A 20,844-nucleotide genomic window follows, 5' to 3' on the forward strand; every position below is an offset into this window, starting at 1 on the left:
ACCAGCTGGGGATCTGCCTCTAAGGGTGAATTTCAGCTGTGTGCAGAGTGCCAGCATCATTTCCTACTGTGTTTAGTGCTGAAGTGAAAACTCCGTGTTTTTCTAACTTGATGGTGAGTGAAATTTGAGGAGAACAAAATCACTTTAGAATATGGACACTATTAGCCAGAGTCCCACTTGATGTAAATCCATCTAGCTGCATTGCCTTAATGGGTCTCGGTCAATTTACACCAAGGGCTAGATTCACAAAGGGAAGTAGGTATTGTGATGCTGAGCATTAAATCACTTAACTTTTGTTTGCCTAGAAAATCACTGGGATGCACAAAACCTGAGTTCAGTGCCCAGACTCCCTCCACAATGAATGGGGAGAGGTAAGTACCTAAGAATAGGATTTTAAAAAGCCAGCTTGAGAAGTGGTTCCCTAGCCAATGAGAGGTGCAGAGGAGAGGGGTGTATTCAAAACCCTGCGGCTGTCATAGAGTTCAGATCCTGTATCTTATGGGGGAGGCAACTCCTGCTTGGGATTCTCAGCTGGGAACCCTCTAACCCCATCTAAGGTGTTGCTGCAAAAAGCTGGGGGGTGGAGGGAGAAGAAGAAGAAATTAGGAGGAGGAGACGGTTCATAACTTTTATCCCAGTGGTTAGGGTAGTCGCCTGGGATATGCCCCTTCCCATGTGGGTTCTTCTCTCCTGTTCAAGCCTAAATCCCTTTGTGAATATAGCCCTAGCTAGGGATTACACCCATTGGCTCCAGTGATTATTATTATTAGAAAACCCTAGCGATTTTAACAGTGATCAATCCAATAAGATGCTACAGATATTAAATACGGGTTTTTAAGAAAATACCCCAGAAGAACTACAGAGTGTAATAGACAAAGATCTTCTTTGTACAGAATTGGCCAGATCCTCAGCTGGTGTCAATCAGTCATACCTCTATTGAGGTCAGTGCCCTAAATTAAAGAGAGATTGGAATGGGAAGACGAGAGAAAGAGTGAGAAGGTGTGAATGACTTTATAGTCTGGTGTTTATAGCATTCACCCTGGATGAAGGAGACCCACAATCTATTCCCCATTACTCCAATGACTCTTCGACACATGGGGATCTGGCCCTCTAAATTTAATGAAGATACACGAATTTAGAGCACCTGAGAATTTGATACAAAGTGTCAGTGAGATATCTGAGCTGAAAAATGTCCAAAACAATAGTTATCCATCATTCCATATGTTCTTATTTATAAAAAATAAAAACATCATCGCTACTTGAGAAACTTGAATTTCCCCAAATTTTTTCTAGAGCCCTTTTCACCTCCTTGTTTTTCAGGCTGTAGATGATGGGGTTTAACATGGGGGTCAAGATGCTGTACTGGATGGAGAACATTTCATCCAGAACCACAGAGGACACTGAGCTGGGTTTTATGTACTGGAAAAGAGCTGTCAGATACAACAAGGAGACCACAATAAGGTGGGAGCTGCAGGTGGAGAAGGCTTTATGCCTGCCCTCTGCAGAGCGTATCCTTAAGATGGTGGAGATGATGTGAATGTAGGAGATCAGTGTGAGGAGGAAGGAGCTCAACCCAAGTATCACAGTAGAAGTGAGAAGCAGCACTTGATTGATGAGAATCTCGGTGCAGGACAGTTGTAATAGTAGAGGAAGCTCACAGCTGAAATGGCTGATTTGATTGGGCCCACAGAAATGTAACTTGAGGGCAAAAACTGTGTTAATTGTGGCACCTAAGAAGGCCAGGGTCCATGCACCACTCACCAGCTGAACACAGAGCGCTTTGTTCATTGTCTGCACATAATGCAATGGGTCACAGATGGCAGCATAGCGGTCATAAGCCATGGCTGAGAGAATGAAAATTTCTGTACCAGCTGAGAGAAAAAAGAAGAAGATCTGGGCAATGCAGCCATTGACAGAAATAGTTTTTTGCTTTGCTCGGAAGTTAATCAGCATGTTAGGCACCGTGACTGAGGAATAACAGATATCAACAAAGGATAAATGGAAGAGGAAGAAGTGCATGGGGGTGTGTAGGTGAGGATCAGCCTTTATGACTAGCATGATCATCACGTTCCCCACCAGAGTGATTAGGTAAATAACTAAAAACAGCAGGAAGAGGAAAATCTGCATCTGTGGGTCACTGGAAAGTCCCAGGAGGATAAATTCGCTCACTGTGGTTTGATTTTCCATTGATATTTTTTCAGGAAAACTGTGACCTGCAAGAATGAAAGGAACAAATATCATAAAGGAAATTGAAGTGGCCTGTGGTGAATATCTCATCAGTAGGATGAATGTAAAGAGGGCCCTACTCCAAATGTGTGTTTTAAATGGACAAAATAGACTAGAGTCACAAAGGATTTAGGCCCGTAATTGCCACTTTAGATGACTAAATCCCAGAATCAGGCCCCACCGGGATTCACAAAAACCCTGCTCACCAAGGAGTATGGGACAGTGTTATGTGGGGCTCCCTCAGTCTCTCCTGTTGAAGCTGTTCCACTGTGGTTAAATAATGAAAGAGGCATTGGAGCAGGGGGACTGGATTCTGCGTCTCCTGCATCAGGGGAAAGTACTTTTGCTATCAGGCTATAAAGTCATTCTCTCTCTCTTTCTCTCTCTCTCTCTCTCTGGCCTGCTATCTCTGTAATCTGCCCCCCTGACTGCAATGGATCTACAGCTGATTTACACCAGCTGGGGAACTTGACCTTTGACTCTAGTGCAGCTATGACCAATTTGCACAATCTGGGGATCTGGCCAATTCTATAAAAATAATCTCTTTGTCTGTAGAGGTTGTTTAGAATATTTTGTTGAAAACCCTATTGAATATCTGTTTTGTCTTATTGGATTCATCCCTATTAAAATGTATAGGATTTCAATAATCATAATTAATAAAAAAATACATTATTAATAATAATACTAAACCCCAAGGCCTAGTCATACTGGTTTGGCACCCAGCTGGTATAGCCTGCCAAACCGACCCAATATGAAGAATACAGGCAAATCAATCATTTTTATGAACAGCATAAAGAGGGACATCATCAGAACTTAGCTGGACCACAGGCTTGTTGCCCAGCAGGGTGTGTTGTGTGGTGGTGGGTAACCCCAGGTCAATGTCACACAATGGTCAAAACAACCTCCAAAAAAGGAGTTCATCTGGACCAGTAAAGGGTTGTGTCACCACTTGCCCTGCAATCCTAGATGCTTTACAATGCTTTGCCTCTGTAGCTCTCCACCTGGGACACTCACAACCAACCTGCAAGCATGCAAGTCACTCATAAACTCATAGATTCATAGACTTTAAGGTCAGAAGGAACCATTATGATCATCTAGTCTGACCTCCTGCATGATGCAGGCCACAAAGCCGTCCCAACCCCTTTCCCTTGACTCTGCTGTTGAAGTCCCCAAATCCTGTGGTTTAGAGACTTCAAGTAACAGAGAATCCTCCAGCTAGCGACCCCCGCCCCATGCTGCGGAGGAAGGCGAAAAACCTCCAGGGCATCTGCCAATCTACCCTGGAGGAAAATTCCTTCTCGACCCCAAATATGGCGATCAGTAGAACCCCGAGCATGTAGGCAAGATTCTCCAGCCAGACCCTCATTGGCCATTGATACTATTTACCAGCGATGGCACGCTGTTTATTTGACTAAAATCATGTTATCCCATTAAACCATTCCCTCCATAAACTTATCTAGCTTAATCTTAAAGCCAGACAGGTCTTTTGCCCCCATTGTTTCCCTCGGAAGGCTGTTCCAATATTTCACCCCTCTGATGGTTAGAAACCTTCGTCTAATTTCGAGCTTAAACTTCCCCACCGCCAGTTTATATCCATTCGTTCTCGTGTCCACATTAGTACTGAGCTGAAATAATTCCTCTCCCTCCCTGGTATTTATTCCTCTGATATATTTAAAGAGAGCAATCATATCCCCCCTCAGCCTTCTTTTGGTTAGGCTAAACAAACCGAGCTCCTCGAGTCTCCTTTCATACGACAGGTTTTCCATTCCTCTGATCATCCTAGTGGCCCTTCTCTGTACCCGTTCCAGTTTGAGTTCATCTTTTTTAAACATGGGAGACCAGAACTGCACACAGTACTCCAAATGAGGTCTCACCAGTGCCTTGTACAATGGAAGCAGCACCTCCTTATCCCTACTAGATATACCTCGCCTAATGCATCCCAAGACCGCATTGGCTTTTTTCACTGCCACGTCACATTGTCGACTCATAGTCATCCTGCGGTCTACCAGGACTTCGAGGTCTTTCTCCTCCTCCGTTACTTCCAACCGATGCGTCCCCAGCTTGTAACTAAAATTCTTGTTAGTCATCCCTAAATGCATCACCTTGAAGTGTCTGTGTAGGACAGCCCTGGTTCAGCACCTCTGACCCCAGCAGCCTGTCTGCAGCCCCACTCTGGCTTCCACCAGCCGTGCTTACAACCAACAAGGTGGACCCAACTCCAGTCCTGAATTTCACCAAAACCAGGTGCTCTGCAATGTCCAGCCCTCTCCTGAACAGTTCAGAGGAAGAATACAGTTTGTTTGTTCCTTTAAAGACACAAAAGCACATCACAGCTTATTAACTTAATTGGGGTAAATGCACCCTTCCATTTAAACACAGAACTGAGTTGATTTATAGTAAAATTAAAACAAATGTATTTGCAATAGGACACAGGTTAAATGATGCCAAGCAAAAGGAATAAAGTTGGAAAGGGTTACATGCAAAGAAAAGTGAAAACACTCATTAAAAGTCTAAAGCTTAATCTAGCAAGGAACAGGCAAGGTTCAAGATGTCTCACCTATATTCAGTTTACAGAGCATTGAAAGACCCATCTTTCTAAGCTTGCAAAAGCTCTGTTCCCTTGTGTCTGTCTAGTGATGGATACCAATGATGGCTTCTCTCCTTGCTTATATCATCCAAAGTACAATGACCTTGCTTCAAGAGGCAGGATGACCTCAAAATGTTCTTCCCTTCCTGTGGGCTTCCCAGCTCCTGTATACAAATGGAGCTTCCATTGTTTTGGTTCCACCATGCTTAATTTACATAGGAGACGCATAGACTGATGCCTTCTCTCCTTTCTGGGAAGCAACCAGTTTCTCCCTGGTTGGCCACAGACTTTAAAACAGAATATAATTAAGAATCTATATTTCCTCATATAGTGTTAATACATACATTTCACAATGATATTAATCACCAGTGGGTTATTAGCTTTCAGAAAAGACCTCACTCTGTAGACTTATAATACAGTAATATTGCTTATCACTTGAGGTTCAGACCCCCTGTCTTTATATGGACCAGAAAACTTGCCAAAGTGATCCAGTGGATCAAGTGGAGATGAAAGAAATTGATATCCATACACAAAAGCTCCTGGTGATGCACAGAGCATTGAATATCAATCAAGACTTGGATAGGATTCACATCTGATGATGTGATGGAGGAAAAGGTCTGCTATCTGTGGAGGAAGCAATTGACAATCAAGACTATAACATCAATTATATGCGGAGTCAACCAGTTTAAAGATCATCTGGTTGCAATAACAAATAATGACCGAGCTGCATCACAACCCAAGAAAGCATGAAAGAAAGGAGAAAGCTAATTGCCAAAGAAAGGTTTGAAAGATTTACAAATAAATGAATGTACAGACAGTGGTGGAGAGGGATCAAACCCATTAGTGAGAGAAGATTAACAAACTTGTGGCTTGAAGAAAGGTACCTCAAAAGAGAGACAGAAAGCATGATTAGGAGAGCACACGAGTATGGCTTAATGACACACAAAGCAAAATTGAATGACAAAACTGAAGAATGTGTTCCGAAAATGAAGAGACATAGGAGCCTGTATTGAGCACCTGCAAGAGCCTGGCTGGGAGAGAAGATATGAATGGATAGAATGCGGTTGCCAAGTGTCTCCCTTGGAGCCTCTGTGGCATGTATGGATTTAAACAAATCATGCGCTATTACAACCACCAAATTGAAACTGCCCTAGAGAATGAAGAGATCTGGCAATTGTCACAGATCAAACAGTGCAAGCAAAGAGGCTGGACATAGTTGTGGAAAAGAAAACAAACAAGCCAATGTTGACTCATATTGCTAGGCCAGCAGGCAGACACATAAAAAAGAAACAAGGAGAGAACATGTCAAAGTATGAAGAACTTTGCCATGAAGAGGAAAATTTTTGGAAAACTAGAACAAAGATATTCCCAGTGATTATTGGAGCACTTGAAGTGACCCCTCAGGGCTTGAATAAGCAGCACAAGAACATGTTAGGAGTGCGAGACATCATGGGCAGTGACCTCCAGCAGACAGCAATCATAGGCATTGTAAGGATTTTAAGGAAAGTCAAAGGAGAACAAATGCATTTGAGCATCTAAAAAGCAGAAATTCTGCAGAGGGTTTAACCAAACTTCAGACTATCCAAACCTACGAAGTTGGTTCTCGGCCTCAGGATTTACTGATGACTCCTGGGGATACAATTTAGACAGTAGTTTTCCCTTTGTAAGCTTAAAGATCTTGTATGTTTCAAAATCCATTTTATTTAAAAATTCTCCATTATCTAATAGTGAAGGAGAATAATAAAAATCATAATAAATGAACGTGTCCAGCAAACATCCTGGGTACAGTGACATAAATTGGAAAGTGGAGTCTGTATGAAAATTAATGGGACTTTTGTACCTAAATCAGTTCAGCTCCTTTGAAAACCCCATCCAATGGGACTTTTGACTCAGTGCCCTGCACGTCTGAATATCAGGCTGTTCATACAGAAGAGAATCTATCCTGCCCCCATGGAAGTGAGTGGCTATTTTGACCTTGATTTTTAGTGAAAATGGCAATGAAGCCAATCAAACAAATGCCTAAGCAAAGAGATGGACCTTGTGCTAAAACCTGAATGTCAACAGAGGCAGATTCTGTGCAAAGTGAATTCTAAAGCTAAACCCCTGCTCCAGAGAATGTCCTTTCCCTAACCTTGCCACCTCCTAACAGTGTTTCTCAATGACCAGTCTGTGGACTGGCGTTGGTCCCTGAGATCTTCCTGACATAATTTATGTAGGCAGCAAGCCGGTCGCTCGTATCAAAAAGGTTAAGAAACACTGCCTTCACACACACAAACACACACGCACACACACACACATGCTCCAAAAATAGATACTACTGCTAACATCCACCAACTGATCTCAGTTGTCTCAGTGCTGCCTTGAGAAAGAGAGAGAGAGAGATGGGTGATTCAAGTCAATGTGTTGCCAACCAGGGCCTCTGTGCAGCAACTGACTCCCCATGAACAGACATCTGCATCCGGGCAGAAGTCTCATAGAGTCAATGGGACTCTGCAGCAAGACCCACCCCTGGATAAGGGGAGCAGACTCTTTTCCTTTCAAATGGAAAGTGTTAAAAAAAGATTAAGAAGGAATAAAATGTGAATCAACTCACCTATCTTTAAATGCGGATTATAAATCTGGTGAGATCATTCTGACCTGTGATCTCCTCTTTCTGTTTTCTTAGTCTGTTTATCTACATTCTTACTGATCTCTCTGTCTAATCTCGCTCTCTGTCTCTGGAATACAGCATCCAAGGAGATCCAATATTCTTTACCCGGAGCAGTGAAACCCCTCAGGGTATGTAGGATTATGAGTGGAAGCAGAGCAAAGAGCCTTTCTTTTGCTGACTCCAAGACAAAGAGCTGATTTCTTGAGAACTGTTTAAATGTTGTCCTGTTCCACCGGGACAAGATCCCTGAAGTTCACTCTCTGTAAAAAGCTCACAGTAACATTGTGCTTGGTCAGCCCTTAAGCAACACTCTGTAACGCCTAAGAATGAGATCACTGAGGCTTGGAATCTCAAAAGAGACAAAGTGAATTGGGTATTCAAATCTCAGGGACAGTCAATAATAAGGCAGGTATTTAGGCTCAGATTTTCAAAGCAGCCTAAGGAGCTAGAAACCCAAATAGCAAATCACTTAATTTCCCTGGTTTCAGAGTAGCAGCCGTGTTAGTCTGTATCCGCAAAAAGAACAGGAGTACTTGTGGCACCTGACACCTTAAGTCTCATATCTCAGGTTATATTTGGGATTTAACTGGAGCTAGTGGTGGTGTCATCTGGTTTCCTCTCTCCATCTAGATCTGGTCAGGACATTGCTCAGAATTAGGACGATCCTCTCTTTTTTTTGTCCACCAGTTAGGCCTAGTTTGAGATACAACTATATTGGTTCACTGAATTATCAGGAGTACGCTGTCTTAATTACCAGGCATGATATTAACACAGTCCTGGAGTTATATCAAGATGCCTTTCTGTTTGGACTAATTCCGTTTTTCCGTTGTACCTTTTTCCATCAACATTTGTTACGATAAGTTATTGTCACATCTTCGGATCTTTCCAATACTTTTTACAGTGGAGCTCACAATAAGGGTAAATTTTGTGACGGACTCAGGCCAGAAGGACATAAGAGGGTAGTGGAAGGCATGTATGTCAGCCTCAGAATGAGCAGGTTCCCTGTTCCGTGGATAGCCAAACAGGGGCTACTCCAGGCCAATCAAGACACCTGATGCCAATTTAACCAGTTAAGGTCGTTAGGCTAATGCCCGAACCTGACCTCAATTAACTGACAGAGGGTCAGTTAAGGCTGTTAGGCTAATGGAGACAGCTGGAACCAATTAAGGTCCCACTTATACTGCTTTAAAAGCTCTCCTTTCCAGTTCTCTCAAGAGGAGCCCAGGTGAAAGGAACTGGAGGAGAGGAAGAATTACTGTACCCTGAGCTTAGGGTGAAGCTTGGAAAAGGGGAGCATGGGGAAATGGCCCAGGGAATCAAAGCAGCGTCAGTGGAGGAGGGAAGCCGCTAACAGCTGCTATCATTAGGGTCCCTAGGCTGGAATCCAGAGTAGAGGGCGGGCCCGGGTTCCCCCCTTCTTCCCCCCAATGACCTACAGAGATCCATTTGAAAGGGGAAACAGTCTTTGATCCAGGCAGGAGACCAAACTGTGCCTACGGAGCTCTAAGGAGCAACAGACGCTGTGGGTATTCCACCTTCCCACCTCCCATACCGGCCTGTGATGAAAGTAGCTCAATAATCTGTAACCTTTGCCACCATACTGGGAAAGGGAGGTCATATTGAGGGCCTTAGAGAGCTTCTGAGGCCACTGTATCTGCCAGGAAGCACGGGACCCACCAATACAGGCTCGGAGCCTTGTCACAATTTGTAGGCCCAAATATGAAAATGTGTTAAACTCTTCAATCCACCTGTGAGGGTATTTCTCCCAAATTACAGAAGAATCTTACTATCAGTCATCTGCTAAGGACCAACAAAATGCCAGTATCTGTGCTTAAGATGAAACCAAAGCGAGTCTATGGCCCCAAAAACTTAAATATAACAGATAAAGGCTGGAGAAGCACTTCTTTCTTTCTTTCTTTCTTTCTTTCTTTCTTTCTTTCTTTCTTTCTTTCTTTCTTTCTTTTTCTCAGACCTGAAGAAGAGCTCTGTGTGGCTCCAAAGCTTGTCTCTCTCACCAACAGAAGTTGGTCCAATAAAAGATATTACCTTGCCCACCTTGTCTCTCTAAATATCCTGGGACCGACACAACTACACTTATGTATTTATGATTTTCTGCTTTGTCCTATAACCTTTTAAGTCAAAGATGTCACATTTTCAAGGGGACCCACTGTACTTCATTTTAATCAGGGTTTGTGGCCAGTTTCTGATCTCAGTTATCCCAGTGTAAACACAGTCACCCGAATGAAGACAATGGAGTTAAGTCTGGATTCTGATCTCAGTTACCTCAGTGTAAATCCAGAGTCATCCCTCTTAAATCAATGGATTTAGAGCCAGATTCTGAACTCTGCTCCAAGACTATTGGATTTCACTTGCTATAACTTGAGTAAACAGAGTGAAACTCCACTGTTTTTAACTGGATGTAGCTTACACAGAATAACTATTTAAGAACTGTGACCCAGATCCTCAAGGTATTTAGACACTTAACTCCTATTGAAATCAGTGAGAATTAGGTACCTAAATACCTTTGAGGCGCTGGGCCTGCATTTCTGATTCACTTTTATGTTTTCGGTTTGTGTGACTCCAGGTAAATATCTTCCACCGCGACCCTCTCTCTCTTAGACTCATGCTGGCATTATTGGAGCCATTTTATATTCTCCTTTCCCTGCTGTTATTTCAGTGGAAAATTCTCCCTAAATATCAGTGGATCTAACACAAAACAGCATCTGAGCCTGATTGTACGGGGAGACTTTGACAAACCAGAAAAGTGCCTGAAACCACTATGGCATATTGTTAAAGGCAGCCTAGTCATCAAGCTGTAAATTGGCCATTAAGCAGTCCCAGCTTGACCAAGGCAGGAGGGGGGTGGGGTTTGGGTGCCACAGAAAGGGCAGCTTGACCCCGCGTCCTTCCTGATAAGAATTGTGTTGAAGTTGCTGATACATGCTGTCAAGGCTGTATCCCCACTTTGAACTTTAGGGTACAAATGTAGGGGCCTGCATGAAAACTTCTAAGCTTAACTACCAGCTTAGCTCTGGTCCTGCTGCCACCATTTCCAATGGATTCCCTCCCTGGGAAGCCTTGAAAAACCTTCACCAATTCCCTGGTGAATACAGATCCAAACCCCTTGGATCTAAAACAAGGAGAAATTAACCATTCCCCTCCTTCCTCCCACCAACTCCTGGTGAATACAGATCCAACCCCCTTGGATCTAAAACAAGGAGAAATTAACCATTCCCCTCCTTCCTCCCACCAACTCCTGGTGAATCAAGATCCAAACCCCTTGGATCTTAAAACAAGGAAAAATCAATCAGGTTCTTAAAAGAAGGCTTTTAATTAAAGAAAAAGGTAAAAATCATCTTTGTAAAATCAGTATGGAAATTAACCTTACAGGGTAATCAAACTTAAAGAGCTCAGAGGACTCCCCTCTAGTCTTGGGTTCAAAGTACAGCAAACAAAGATAAACACTCTAGTGATCACACTTTCTCATGATTGGTTGATGAATTCTGGGCCCCCGTCTTTCTTGGCAGGCAACCGAAAGTCAGATATGTGTTGTGGCCTTCAGTGGGCTGGAGTCAGCGTCTTATCTTTGGGTCTAGGAGGAGCGTGGAGTTAACTCATTCTCTCCTCTCTTCCTTCTTCCCCTTTTGACCTTTCACGATCTGCAAAGGAATCTTCCATTCCACACTCACTCACACCTTTGACTCTTCCCCAAAATGCCCTGTGATGCTTGCAAAAGGTTAGCAATATACAATGTGTATCTACCTTCCCCAGGGGACCCCTTGAGGGAGGGGGCCATTGGGGTGTGACAAAATGACCAGACTTGGCTGAAAATAAACAAAAGCAGTAGGTCTGTTGAATAAGAAGATGCCAATAACTTGAGGCTCATGAACCTGTTTTTATAAACCTTGTAATTACATGGTGATGGAGAATAAAAAGAAGGATCTTGTTATTTTCCTGATCTGCAATATGTATCCTGCAGAGTAATGAATAAAAGCAGTCTCTATCTATCTTCTGTTTCTCCTTCCATGACCATTGCACATTGGCCTTCCCTCTGCAGTGTATATCTACAGAAAAAAATGTCCAACTGAACCACTGTGACTGAGTTCCTTCTCCTGGGATCCTCTGAGGTTCGGGAGCTGCAGATTTTACACTCTGTGGTGTTTCTAGGGATTTATCTGGCATCCCTGGTGGGAAATCTCCTTGTTCTCATCCTTGTAGTGCTTGACCACCACCTTCACACCCCCATGTACTTCTTCCTGCTGAATTTGTCCATACTAGACCTCACATCCATCTCGGTCACCGTCCCCAAGTCCATGCTCAACTCCCTATTGAACACCAGGTCGATTTCTTATGCTGGATGCATTGCCCAAGTCTTTCTCTTCATTTTCTTCACTGCGGTTGACTTTGCTTTTCTCACTATCATGGTGTACAACCGATACGTCGCCATCTGCCAACCACTGCACTATGAGACTATAATGAGCAGGGGAGCTTGTGTCCAAATGGCTGCCAGTGCCTGGATCGGTGGAATTCCCATTTCTATTAAGCAGACTGGGAAGATATTTGCATTACCTTTTTGTGGTGGCAACAAGGTTTATGAGTTCTTCTGTGAAATCCACCAGCTGCTCAAGATCACCTGCTCTGACTCATATCTTGGTGAAGTTGTTATTATTTCTTTTCTCTTCTTCTTAGGCTTAAGTTGGTTTGCTTTTATAATTGTGTTGTGTTCAGATCTTCAAAACAGTGCTGAGAATCCCCTCTGAGCGGGGCTGGCATAAATCCTTCTCCACCTGTCTCCCTCACCTCACTGTGGTCTCCTTGTTCTTTTGCACTGGTAGCTTTGCCTACCTGAAACCCACCTCCAGCTCAACATCAGGTCTGGATGTCAAGGTGGCTGTTCTCTATTCTGTAGTGCCTCCAGTGATGAATCCAGTCATCTACAGCATGAGGAACATGGAGATAAAAGGTGCCCTGAGGAAACTGACTGAGGGGAAGTTATTCAAGAAGAATAAAATTTACTTTTCTCCCATGACCATGATTGCATACTATGCTTCTTTACAGATATAATGAACTGATGACATTATTGTCTCCATGGGAATGTGATGTGCAGTCTTTTTATGCAAAAACTCTATGTTCACAGTAGTAATAATCCAGATTAAGTTCACTGAAGTCAGTGGAGTTACTCTACTGTGAATTAGATAAGAATCTATCTATCTATCTATCTATCTATCTATCTATCTATCTATCTATCTATCTATCTATCAAAATTATAAGGACATTTAATTCAATTCTGCATTTCCTTGCTAGAAGAATCAGTTTAGCTGAACTTGAACTTCTGGACCAGCATGAGCTGTCACTGAGAAACCTTAACTCTGTGTTAATGAAGTTTTTTCCCCTTTTATTTCCTAGTTTTTTAACAGAAAGAAAACTTGTTGGTCGGAATTAGTGGTCATTTTGGCGGCTGTATGTGGCCATGGACATGGATGATGAGTGAAGCAAAAGGCGCTTTTAACAACTATCACATTTTTTCGGAAAGGAACTGTATTCTGTGCACTGCTTGGCCAGTCTGGTTCCCCTCACATCAACCCCTCACACCCAAATCTGTCTGTAAGCTCAGCACAAAGCAGGACACAGCCATCTGCAGCAATGCAGGCTCAGATAGGTATGAAGTGACCTGTTTATCTCAATGAGCTATTCTCAGAAGAGTGAGAAAAACCTGCAGAAGACAATACTGCCTGAAACAATTGCTCGGAGAGTTGTGAACTGCTCCACTCATATCAGTCACCCAGGTGCCAGCAGGCTCTTGAGTGTTTTGTGGGTTCATGTCCTTCTTTGCCTCTTCTCAGCTTCACACCCCGACGGTTGGCGCTTCCCCAGACCCTGGCACACATTGGGAGTGGTGATTAGGGAGACAGGCTCAGTCCCCCCTCCTGCCAAAAGGCTACGAGAAAGTCCCCAAGATCACAAAGGGGGAGAGGGAGTGGTATCGGACACCCATAGATGTGTCGAGAGCCCTCTGATATTGTCACACACAAGGGAGGGGAATGTTGGATTGTCAGACGCCCTGCCTCTTGTTCTAGTTCTGTATCCAGCAGAGAAGGAGATAGACACACAGGCTCAGAGATTGCTAACAGAATCACTACTGGGTGCTGTGCTTACTTTATTGTTCCCACTGCAAAACTGAACCTAACAGGAAAGTGAAGCTTTGTGCTGGGGAGGGGAGAGAACGTGAGAGGCAAGTGAGAAGCAGTCAGAGGCAAAAAAGGCATCCTTTAAAAAGTGGAAGATAAATCCTAATGAGGAAAATAGAAAAGAGCATAAACTGGCAAATGAAGTGTAAAAATATAATTAGAAAGACCAAAAAAGAATTTGAAGAAAAGCTAACCAAAGACTCCAAAAGTAATAGCAAAAAAAAATTTAAATACATGAGAAGCAGAAAGCCTGCTAAACAACCAGTGGGTCCACTAGACGATCGAGATGCTAAAGGAGCACTCAAAGACGATAAGGCCATTGCAGAGAAACTAAATGAATTCTTTGCATCAGTCTTCACTGATGAGGATGTGAGGGAGATTCCCAAACCTGAGCCATTCTTTCTGGGTGACAGATCTGAGGAACTGTCCGAAATTGAGGTGTCATTAGAGGAGGTTATGGAATAAATTGATAAACTAAACAGTAATAAGCTAATGTGATACCAATTTTTAACTACAGGCCAGCAAGTCTCACTTCATTACCAGGCTAATTGGTTGAAACTATCGGAAAGAACAAAATTGTCAGACACATAGATGAACATAATTTGTTTGGAAATAGTCAACGTGGGTTTTGTAAAGGGAAATCATACCTCACCAATCTACTAGAATTCTTTGAGGGGGTCAACAAGCATGCGAACAAAGGAGATCCAGTGGATATAGTGTATTTAGATTTTCAGAAAGCCTTTGCCAAAGTCCCTCACCAAAGGTTCTTAAGCAAAATAAGCAGTCATGGGATAAGAGGGAAAGTTCTTTCATGGATTGGTAACTGGTTAAAAGATAAGAAACAAAGGGTAGGAAATAATGGTCAGATTTCAGAATGGAGAGTGATAAATAGTGGTTCTCCCAAGGATCTGTACTGGGCCCAGTCCTATTTAACATATTCTTAAATGATCTGGAAAAAGGGGTAAACAGTGAGGTGGCAAAATTTGTGGATGATACAAAACTACTCAAGATAGTTAAGACCCAGGCAGACTGCGAAGAGCTACAAAAGGATCTCACAAAACTGGGTGATGGGGCAAAAAATTTAATGTTGATAAATGCAAAGTAACGCACATTGGAAAACATAATCCTAACTATACACATACAATGATGGGGTCTTAATTAGCTGTTACCACTCAAGAAAGAAATTTTGGAGTCATTGTGGATAGTTCTCTGAAATCATCCACTCAATGTGCAGCGGCAGTCAAAAAAGTGAACAGAATGTTGGGAATCATCAAGAAAGAGAGAGATAATAAGACAGAAAATATCATATTGCCTCTATATAAATCCATGGTATGCCCACACCTTGAAAACTGCATGCAGATCTGGTCACTCCATCTCAAAAAAGATATATTGAAATTGGAAAAGTTTCAGAAAAGGGCAACAAAAAATATTAGGGGTATAGAATGGCTTATGTATGAGGAGAGATTAATAAGACTCGGATTTGTCAGCTTGGAAAAGAGGTGACTAATTGGGGATATGATAGAAGTCTGTAAAATCATGAGTGGTATAGAGAAAGTAAATAAGGAAGTGTTATTTACTCCTTCTCATAATACAAGAACAAGGGACCACCAAATGAAATTAATAGGTAGCAGGTTTAAAACAAACACAAAAAAGTATTTTTTTCACCTCTGTTTTTGTCAATCTCTGGTACTCATTGCCAGAGGGTGTTGTGAAGGCCAAGACTATAACAGGGTTCAAAAGGGAGCTAGATAGATTCATGGAAGATAGGTCTATCAATGGCTATTAGCCAGGATGGGCAGGGATGGTGTCCCTAGCCTCTGTTTGACAGAATCTGGGATTGGGTGACAGGGCATAGATTTCTTGATGATAACCTGTCTGTTCATTCCCTTTGGGACCCCTGCCATTGGCCACTGTCAGAGGACAGGATACTGCTCTTGATGGACCTTTGGTTTGACCCAGTATGGCCGTTTTTATGTTTTTAGAGCATAGAGCCCCCTGAACATTGAAAGAGACAGGACATCACATCCCTCTGTTCTCCCAGTCCCCTTGTCACTCACCCTCATGTCCCCTCTTCCCAGTGTCCTACCCCTCTTCATCTCCTGACTCCCAACTCATCTCCTACCCACTCACCCTTTCCGTCCCCCACCCCATAATCACCCCTCTACTCCCTACCCCCAAAACCTTCTCCCAATTCCCACCTCCATCATCCTCCCCTCCCAGCAGGTAGGTGCATTTCAAAATTTGTTTAATCACCTTCTAAATATCCTGCGGTGCCCAGGTGACATTTCCCCACAATCCGAAACCCTCAGACAGAGCCAGGTGCCTCCTTATTCTTAGGTTTAGATTTCGGCTCAGGGTCAGATCTGAACTGAAGTGCCCAGATGGCATGCGGGTTTGTCAGCCACTACTGGACACTTCCCCTTCAAGGACAGACAGTGAGTCAGAGATAGCTTTCAACCAGCTCATCCTCTCTCCATGCATGTGATCAGCGTAATCCATTCGGCGCGACTCCAAGCAGTTCGAAGGCTGACGGGCCTTACTGAGAGCTAGACCCTTTGGCTAATAACGCTGTCACTTTATTTCCTCCAAGAGCTGATGAGTGGCCCTTGAGCACTGGAAACATTCCCTGCTGTGAGGATCTGAGCCCTGGTTTGATCTCTATCTGGGCACAATAAATCAGCATCAAAACACGCGAACATTAAGAAAAGTTAAAAGTAACTCCTTTGGAGTCGATGAGGCTGATTCCCTCTCATTCACCCTGATGTAATCAGGAGTAACTCCATTGCAGTCAATGCAGTCAACGAGCCTGATTCCCCCATCACTCCGCAGGATAAGTCCATGGTGTTACAATAGAGTATGTCTGGTCTAAGGAAGAGGAGATTCAGGTCCTTTGATTCCAGGCCCTGGTGAGGTGTGGCCCTTCTCTGTGTGGTCCTGGGCCCTTCAATCCCAAATCCCCTGGGGCACAGTCCTTCTCTATGAGGTATTGGGACCTTCAATCCCAGAATCCCCTGGGGCGTGGCCCTTCTTTATGTGGTGCTCTGCCCCCCAGCGTTCCACTGACCACAGTGTCTCCTATCTCATTTCACTATTCCTCTGCCCCCCCGCTGCAAACTCCCCACCTGGTGAATCTCAAGGACCACTCCCTGATATCAAAGTGCCTGCAGTACCACATCAAGGACGGCATGACTAGATATCAGAAACGGGGCATGCTGGGGTACGATGGGTGGGGGTGTCCAGTGCCCGGGGTCTGACTGGGGCCAGCAACAGATGCTGCATTACCCACAACCTGGAACAATAGGGGTGGGATGGGGACATCTGCCCCCAGTGCAGCAACTGCACCATTGTCAGCCTGAGTCTGAAGAAAGCCTGAGACAATGGCTCTGGGAGAGGGGAACTGCTCCAGGCATCTCCATGGGGTTTGAACTCCCCCATGAACCATGAACCATGAGCAACTCATGAACCAGCAGGGGGCTCTCTATGCAGGGGGAGGGGAAGAGCACAGCAGTCCTGACTGCCTCACCCAAGCACACACCCTGGTCTGTGATGTAAGGACTGGGGGGACCAAGACTGCCCCCTGCCTGTCTGTGGGCACCTAGCTGAGCCCAAGGGGTTAGGGGAGAGTCACCTGCTCCTTTTCTGGAAGAGGTGGGGGAGGGGTAGCTCAGTGGTTTGAGTATTGGCCTGCTAAACCCAGCATTGTGAGTTCCCTCCTTGAGGGGGCCACTTAGGGAGTTGGGCAGAAAATCAGTACTTGGTCCTGCTAGTGAAGGTAGGAGGCTGGACTCAATGACCTTTCAAGGTCCCTTCCAGTTCTAGGAGATAAAATATCTCCATTAATTTATTTATATTGTCCCAGCCTCTCTTGAAAGTCCCCTACCCCCACCCCATGCATGGCCCTGGAGTGTGTGACTCCAGCCCTGAGAGTCAGCAGAGCTTTATGGGACTAAATGTGCCTCTTTCCACAGGCTCCTTGGAACAGCCCGGCTCAGAGCTGTGACTCCTGGAAGGACCAGTCCCAGCTGCTGAAGAGGGAGGGACAGGGACTCCCCCCAGTGGACAATTCTGCACTGACCTCTGTGTCAGAGAGGTTCCCTGTGAGTTAATGGCTGGCTGGAGACCTGCACCATGATGGTTTATTTCATTCTCTGATCTAATGTAACCATGAAGGCTCTCGTGATACATGCCAATGTCTTACCCTGCTGGTCATTTTGTCTCAGCAATACCTTGTGGTAGTGAGTTCCCCAGGTTAGCTGTGTGCTGGTTGGCAGTAGGCAGAGGCCAGCCTGGAAATACTGTTCAAAAAAGGGGCTGGGCCAGGCAGAGGAAGGAGGAGAGTGGAGAAGGAAGGAAGTAGTGGCCAGGGATTTCCAATGGGAAGAAGGAGGAGAGAATGGGCAGGTATTTGCAGCCAGGGGTGAGTGGCTGTTCCCTGGGGGTTGGGCCATGTCAGGGGATTGGGGCTGAGCAGAGGAGAGGACTGATGGGCAGAGAGGTTAAGTAGGGATCTCTGAGGAAGCTGAGTCAGGAACTCTGGGTGGGGAACTGGCTCTTGGCCATAGGAGGGGGGAATCTCAAAGAACAGGGGAAGATTGGGGGTCTGGGTGGGTGTTTGCTTGGGGGTCTGGGCTGGGTAAGGGACAGGGAGGGAAACACTCAGGTTCTAGAGTAAAACGGATTCAGTGGGTGAATCATGGATCATCTCTAAATAAAAGTTTCTTTATGAATTTTTCATCCAGCCTCAATTATTATCCCCCAGATTTTGGTAAAGAGAGGCTCAGAGAGTTGAGGTAACATAGTTGCATAGCTGGGCTTAAATCACAGGAGTTCTTAGCATCTTAACCTCCTTTCTCTAGATGCCTGGCTGTCAGAGGTGAAAGCTGGTATGATACGGTACGGTATACTGGCAAGATCCTGTACTCCATGCTGGACCAGCTTCCCCAGGCCAGCAATTTAAAGGGCCTGCGGCTTCCGGCAGCGGCCAGAGCTCCAGGCCCTTTAAATTGCCACCAGAGCCCTGCTGCTGGAGACCCTGGGTAGCCGAGGTGGCTAGGAGCCCTGGGGCTCAGGTGGCGATTTAAAGGGCCGTGGGCTCTGCTGTGGTAGTGGTGGCTGGAGCCCCGGGCCTTTTAAATCAGCACCGGAGCCCCGGGTGCCGCTGCTACCACAGAGATTCTGGCAGCGGGACTCTAGCGGCGATTTAAAGGGACTGGAGCCCCCCGCAGTGGCCGGAGCCCCAGGCCCTTTAAATCGCCGACCGAGCCCCAGGGCTCCCAGCTGCCTCCGCAGCTGGTAGCTCCAGCAGTGATTTAAAGGACCCAGAGCACCCTGCCGCCGCTACCGCAGTTGTAGCCCCAGTCCCTTTAAATCTCAATGTAAGGGGCCCAGGGATTTAAAGGCTCCACCTCTTTCAGTTGAGGCCCCGCCCCCTGCTCAGGACTCCAGTGTACCCGTAAGTCCTTTAAGTTACTTTCACCCCTGCTGGCTGTACTAGTTACCATAACAGGCTGGCATTCTCAAGGGCATCTAAGGGAGTTAGGAGCCCAAGATGTACATTCCTTACTGCCCTAGGCTCCTTTGCGAATCCCAGGCACCATTTTCTGAAATTCAGGAGAAGCCCAGGCCTTGGAAGTTAACGAGAGACACAGGGCCAGGATTACAAAGAAGGAGATGGCTGCCTATTGGGATTTACAATAGCATCTAAGGAGGTTAAGCTCCTCACTCCCACTGAATGACCAGATGATTTAGCCATGTAACTCATTTAGGAGCATTCATAAATCCCCGTAGGTGCCTGTCTCCATCTTTGTGATCATGGCCCACAGATAACACAGAAGCTGGGCTGAAATCAGGGAACATTGGGGGAGATCATGGGCCCCGTGCTATGTGGGGTTCAGACTTGAGGGACAGAATGGTTCTTTTGACTTTCTCACCTAGGCATCTATGCACTTGCCTCTGAGCCTCTGCTGCTGAGCTGTTCAGGGCTCCAGGGAGTGAGCCCTGCAAGCCCTCAGGAAATAGAGATGAATAAATCACTTTTCTGCAGTATCAGTCCTTTAATGCCAGTGATGCTCAACAACAGCTACACACAGCTCATCTGCAGAGAGCAACAGGTTTGACTCTAGTTCTGGCCGTGCGGTATCAAAATGAAGGGGGAAAGAATTCTCAGATGCATGTGCCTTTAGCTTCTAGATTCTGGTACATAGATAGATATTGACAAAAGAATCCTGGTGCTGGATGACTGAATGGATCATACGTTGAGAAAAAAAATCCACAAAGATCAGTACAGGAAGTTTGCTATTTCAATTAATCATGTTTGGGGATCAATGTACAGGGGAAAATTAAGATGATAAATATGAATTGTTAAGACTTTTACTCTCAATTTAATCGGATACCTACTGCTGATTGGAATTTTTCCATCCTTAAGGAAAACTTTGACTTTTCACTAAAAACCAAAAATCCATTTTTTATTCCAATTTTGGACAAATGAAAACTTTCTGCTGAAAAGTGGATTTTTTTCTCACAAAACCAAAAATGTTTGGGTTTTGAGTTTTCAGTTTCTTTAAAAAATAACCCAAAATGTTTGGAGAAAAGCAGACAGATTCTGAGCTTTATTGTTGTTTAGCTGAAAAACCAATCTCCGTTTAAAAGAGCACAGCTGAAAATTTCCAACTAGCCTTAAACTTCAAATAAATTGGAGAATATTAATATTGCCTGATAGGACCTTAATTTCAAACCATTTATTCTATTGCATCTGTGTGATTTCTCTTTCAAGGGGATAGTTGCAAGGAGGTAACAACTGAATAACCAGTAAAGTTGACAGTGCACAAACTATGTTTTATACAGACTAGTCCCTTTAAACCTTGGGTTAGAATTGAACAAAGCAACCAAACCCTGTCATCATTCAAGGACATGCGGGAGCTCACTGGGAGAAGAACTGAGAGCTCCTGTCCTAGCTCCACACTGCTGCCGGCTGAGTATACATGGGTGTGCAGAACGTACACATAACAAGACATGGGGCCATGTTTCCAAAGGTATTTCAGTGCCTAGTGGGATTTTCAGAAGCACCTGGGAGCTTACAACTTGTTGTTTTCAAGGGGTGTTGAGGGCCCTGATGCTTTTGAGAATCCCAATGGGTGCATCAATACCTTTACAAATCTGCCCCACAGCCCCTCTCCAAAAACCCTTACAGTCCT

General features: G+C 44.6%; 1 protein-coding gene across 1 annotated transcript; it reads right to left on the reverse strand.

Annotated features, from left to right (window-relative positions):
• Positions 1-1,255: 1,255 nt before the first annotated feature.
• Positions 1,256-2,187, reverse strand: LOC128848131 (olfactory receptor 8S1-like). The gene is given in 2 exon segments (XM_054047920.1): positions 1,256-1,284; positions 1,287-2,187. Coding segments are annotated over 2 exon segments (930 nt in total).
• Between the last annotated feature and the right edge of the window lie 18,657 nt (positions 2,188-20,844).

This window comes from Malaclemys terrapin, chromosome 13, assembly GCF_027887155.1.
Source record: "Malaclemys terrapin pileata isolate rMalTer1 chromosome 13, rMalTer1.hap1, whole genome shotgun sequence".
Taxonomy (NCBI): domain Eukaryota; kingdom Metazoa; phylum Chordata; order Testudines; family Emydidae; genus Malaclemys; species Malaclemys terrapin.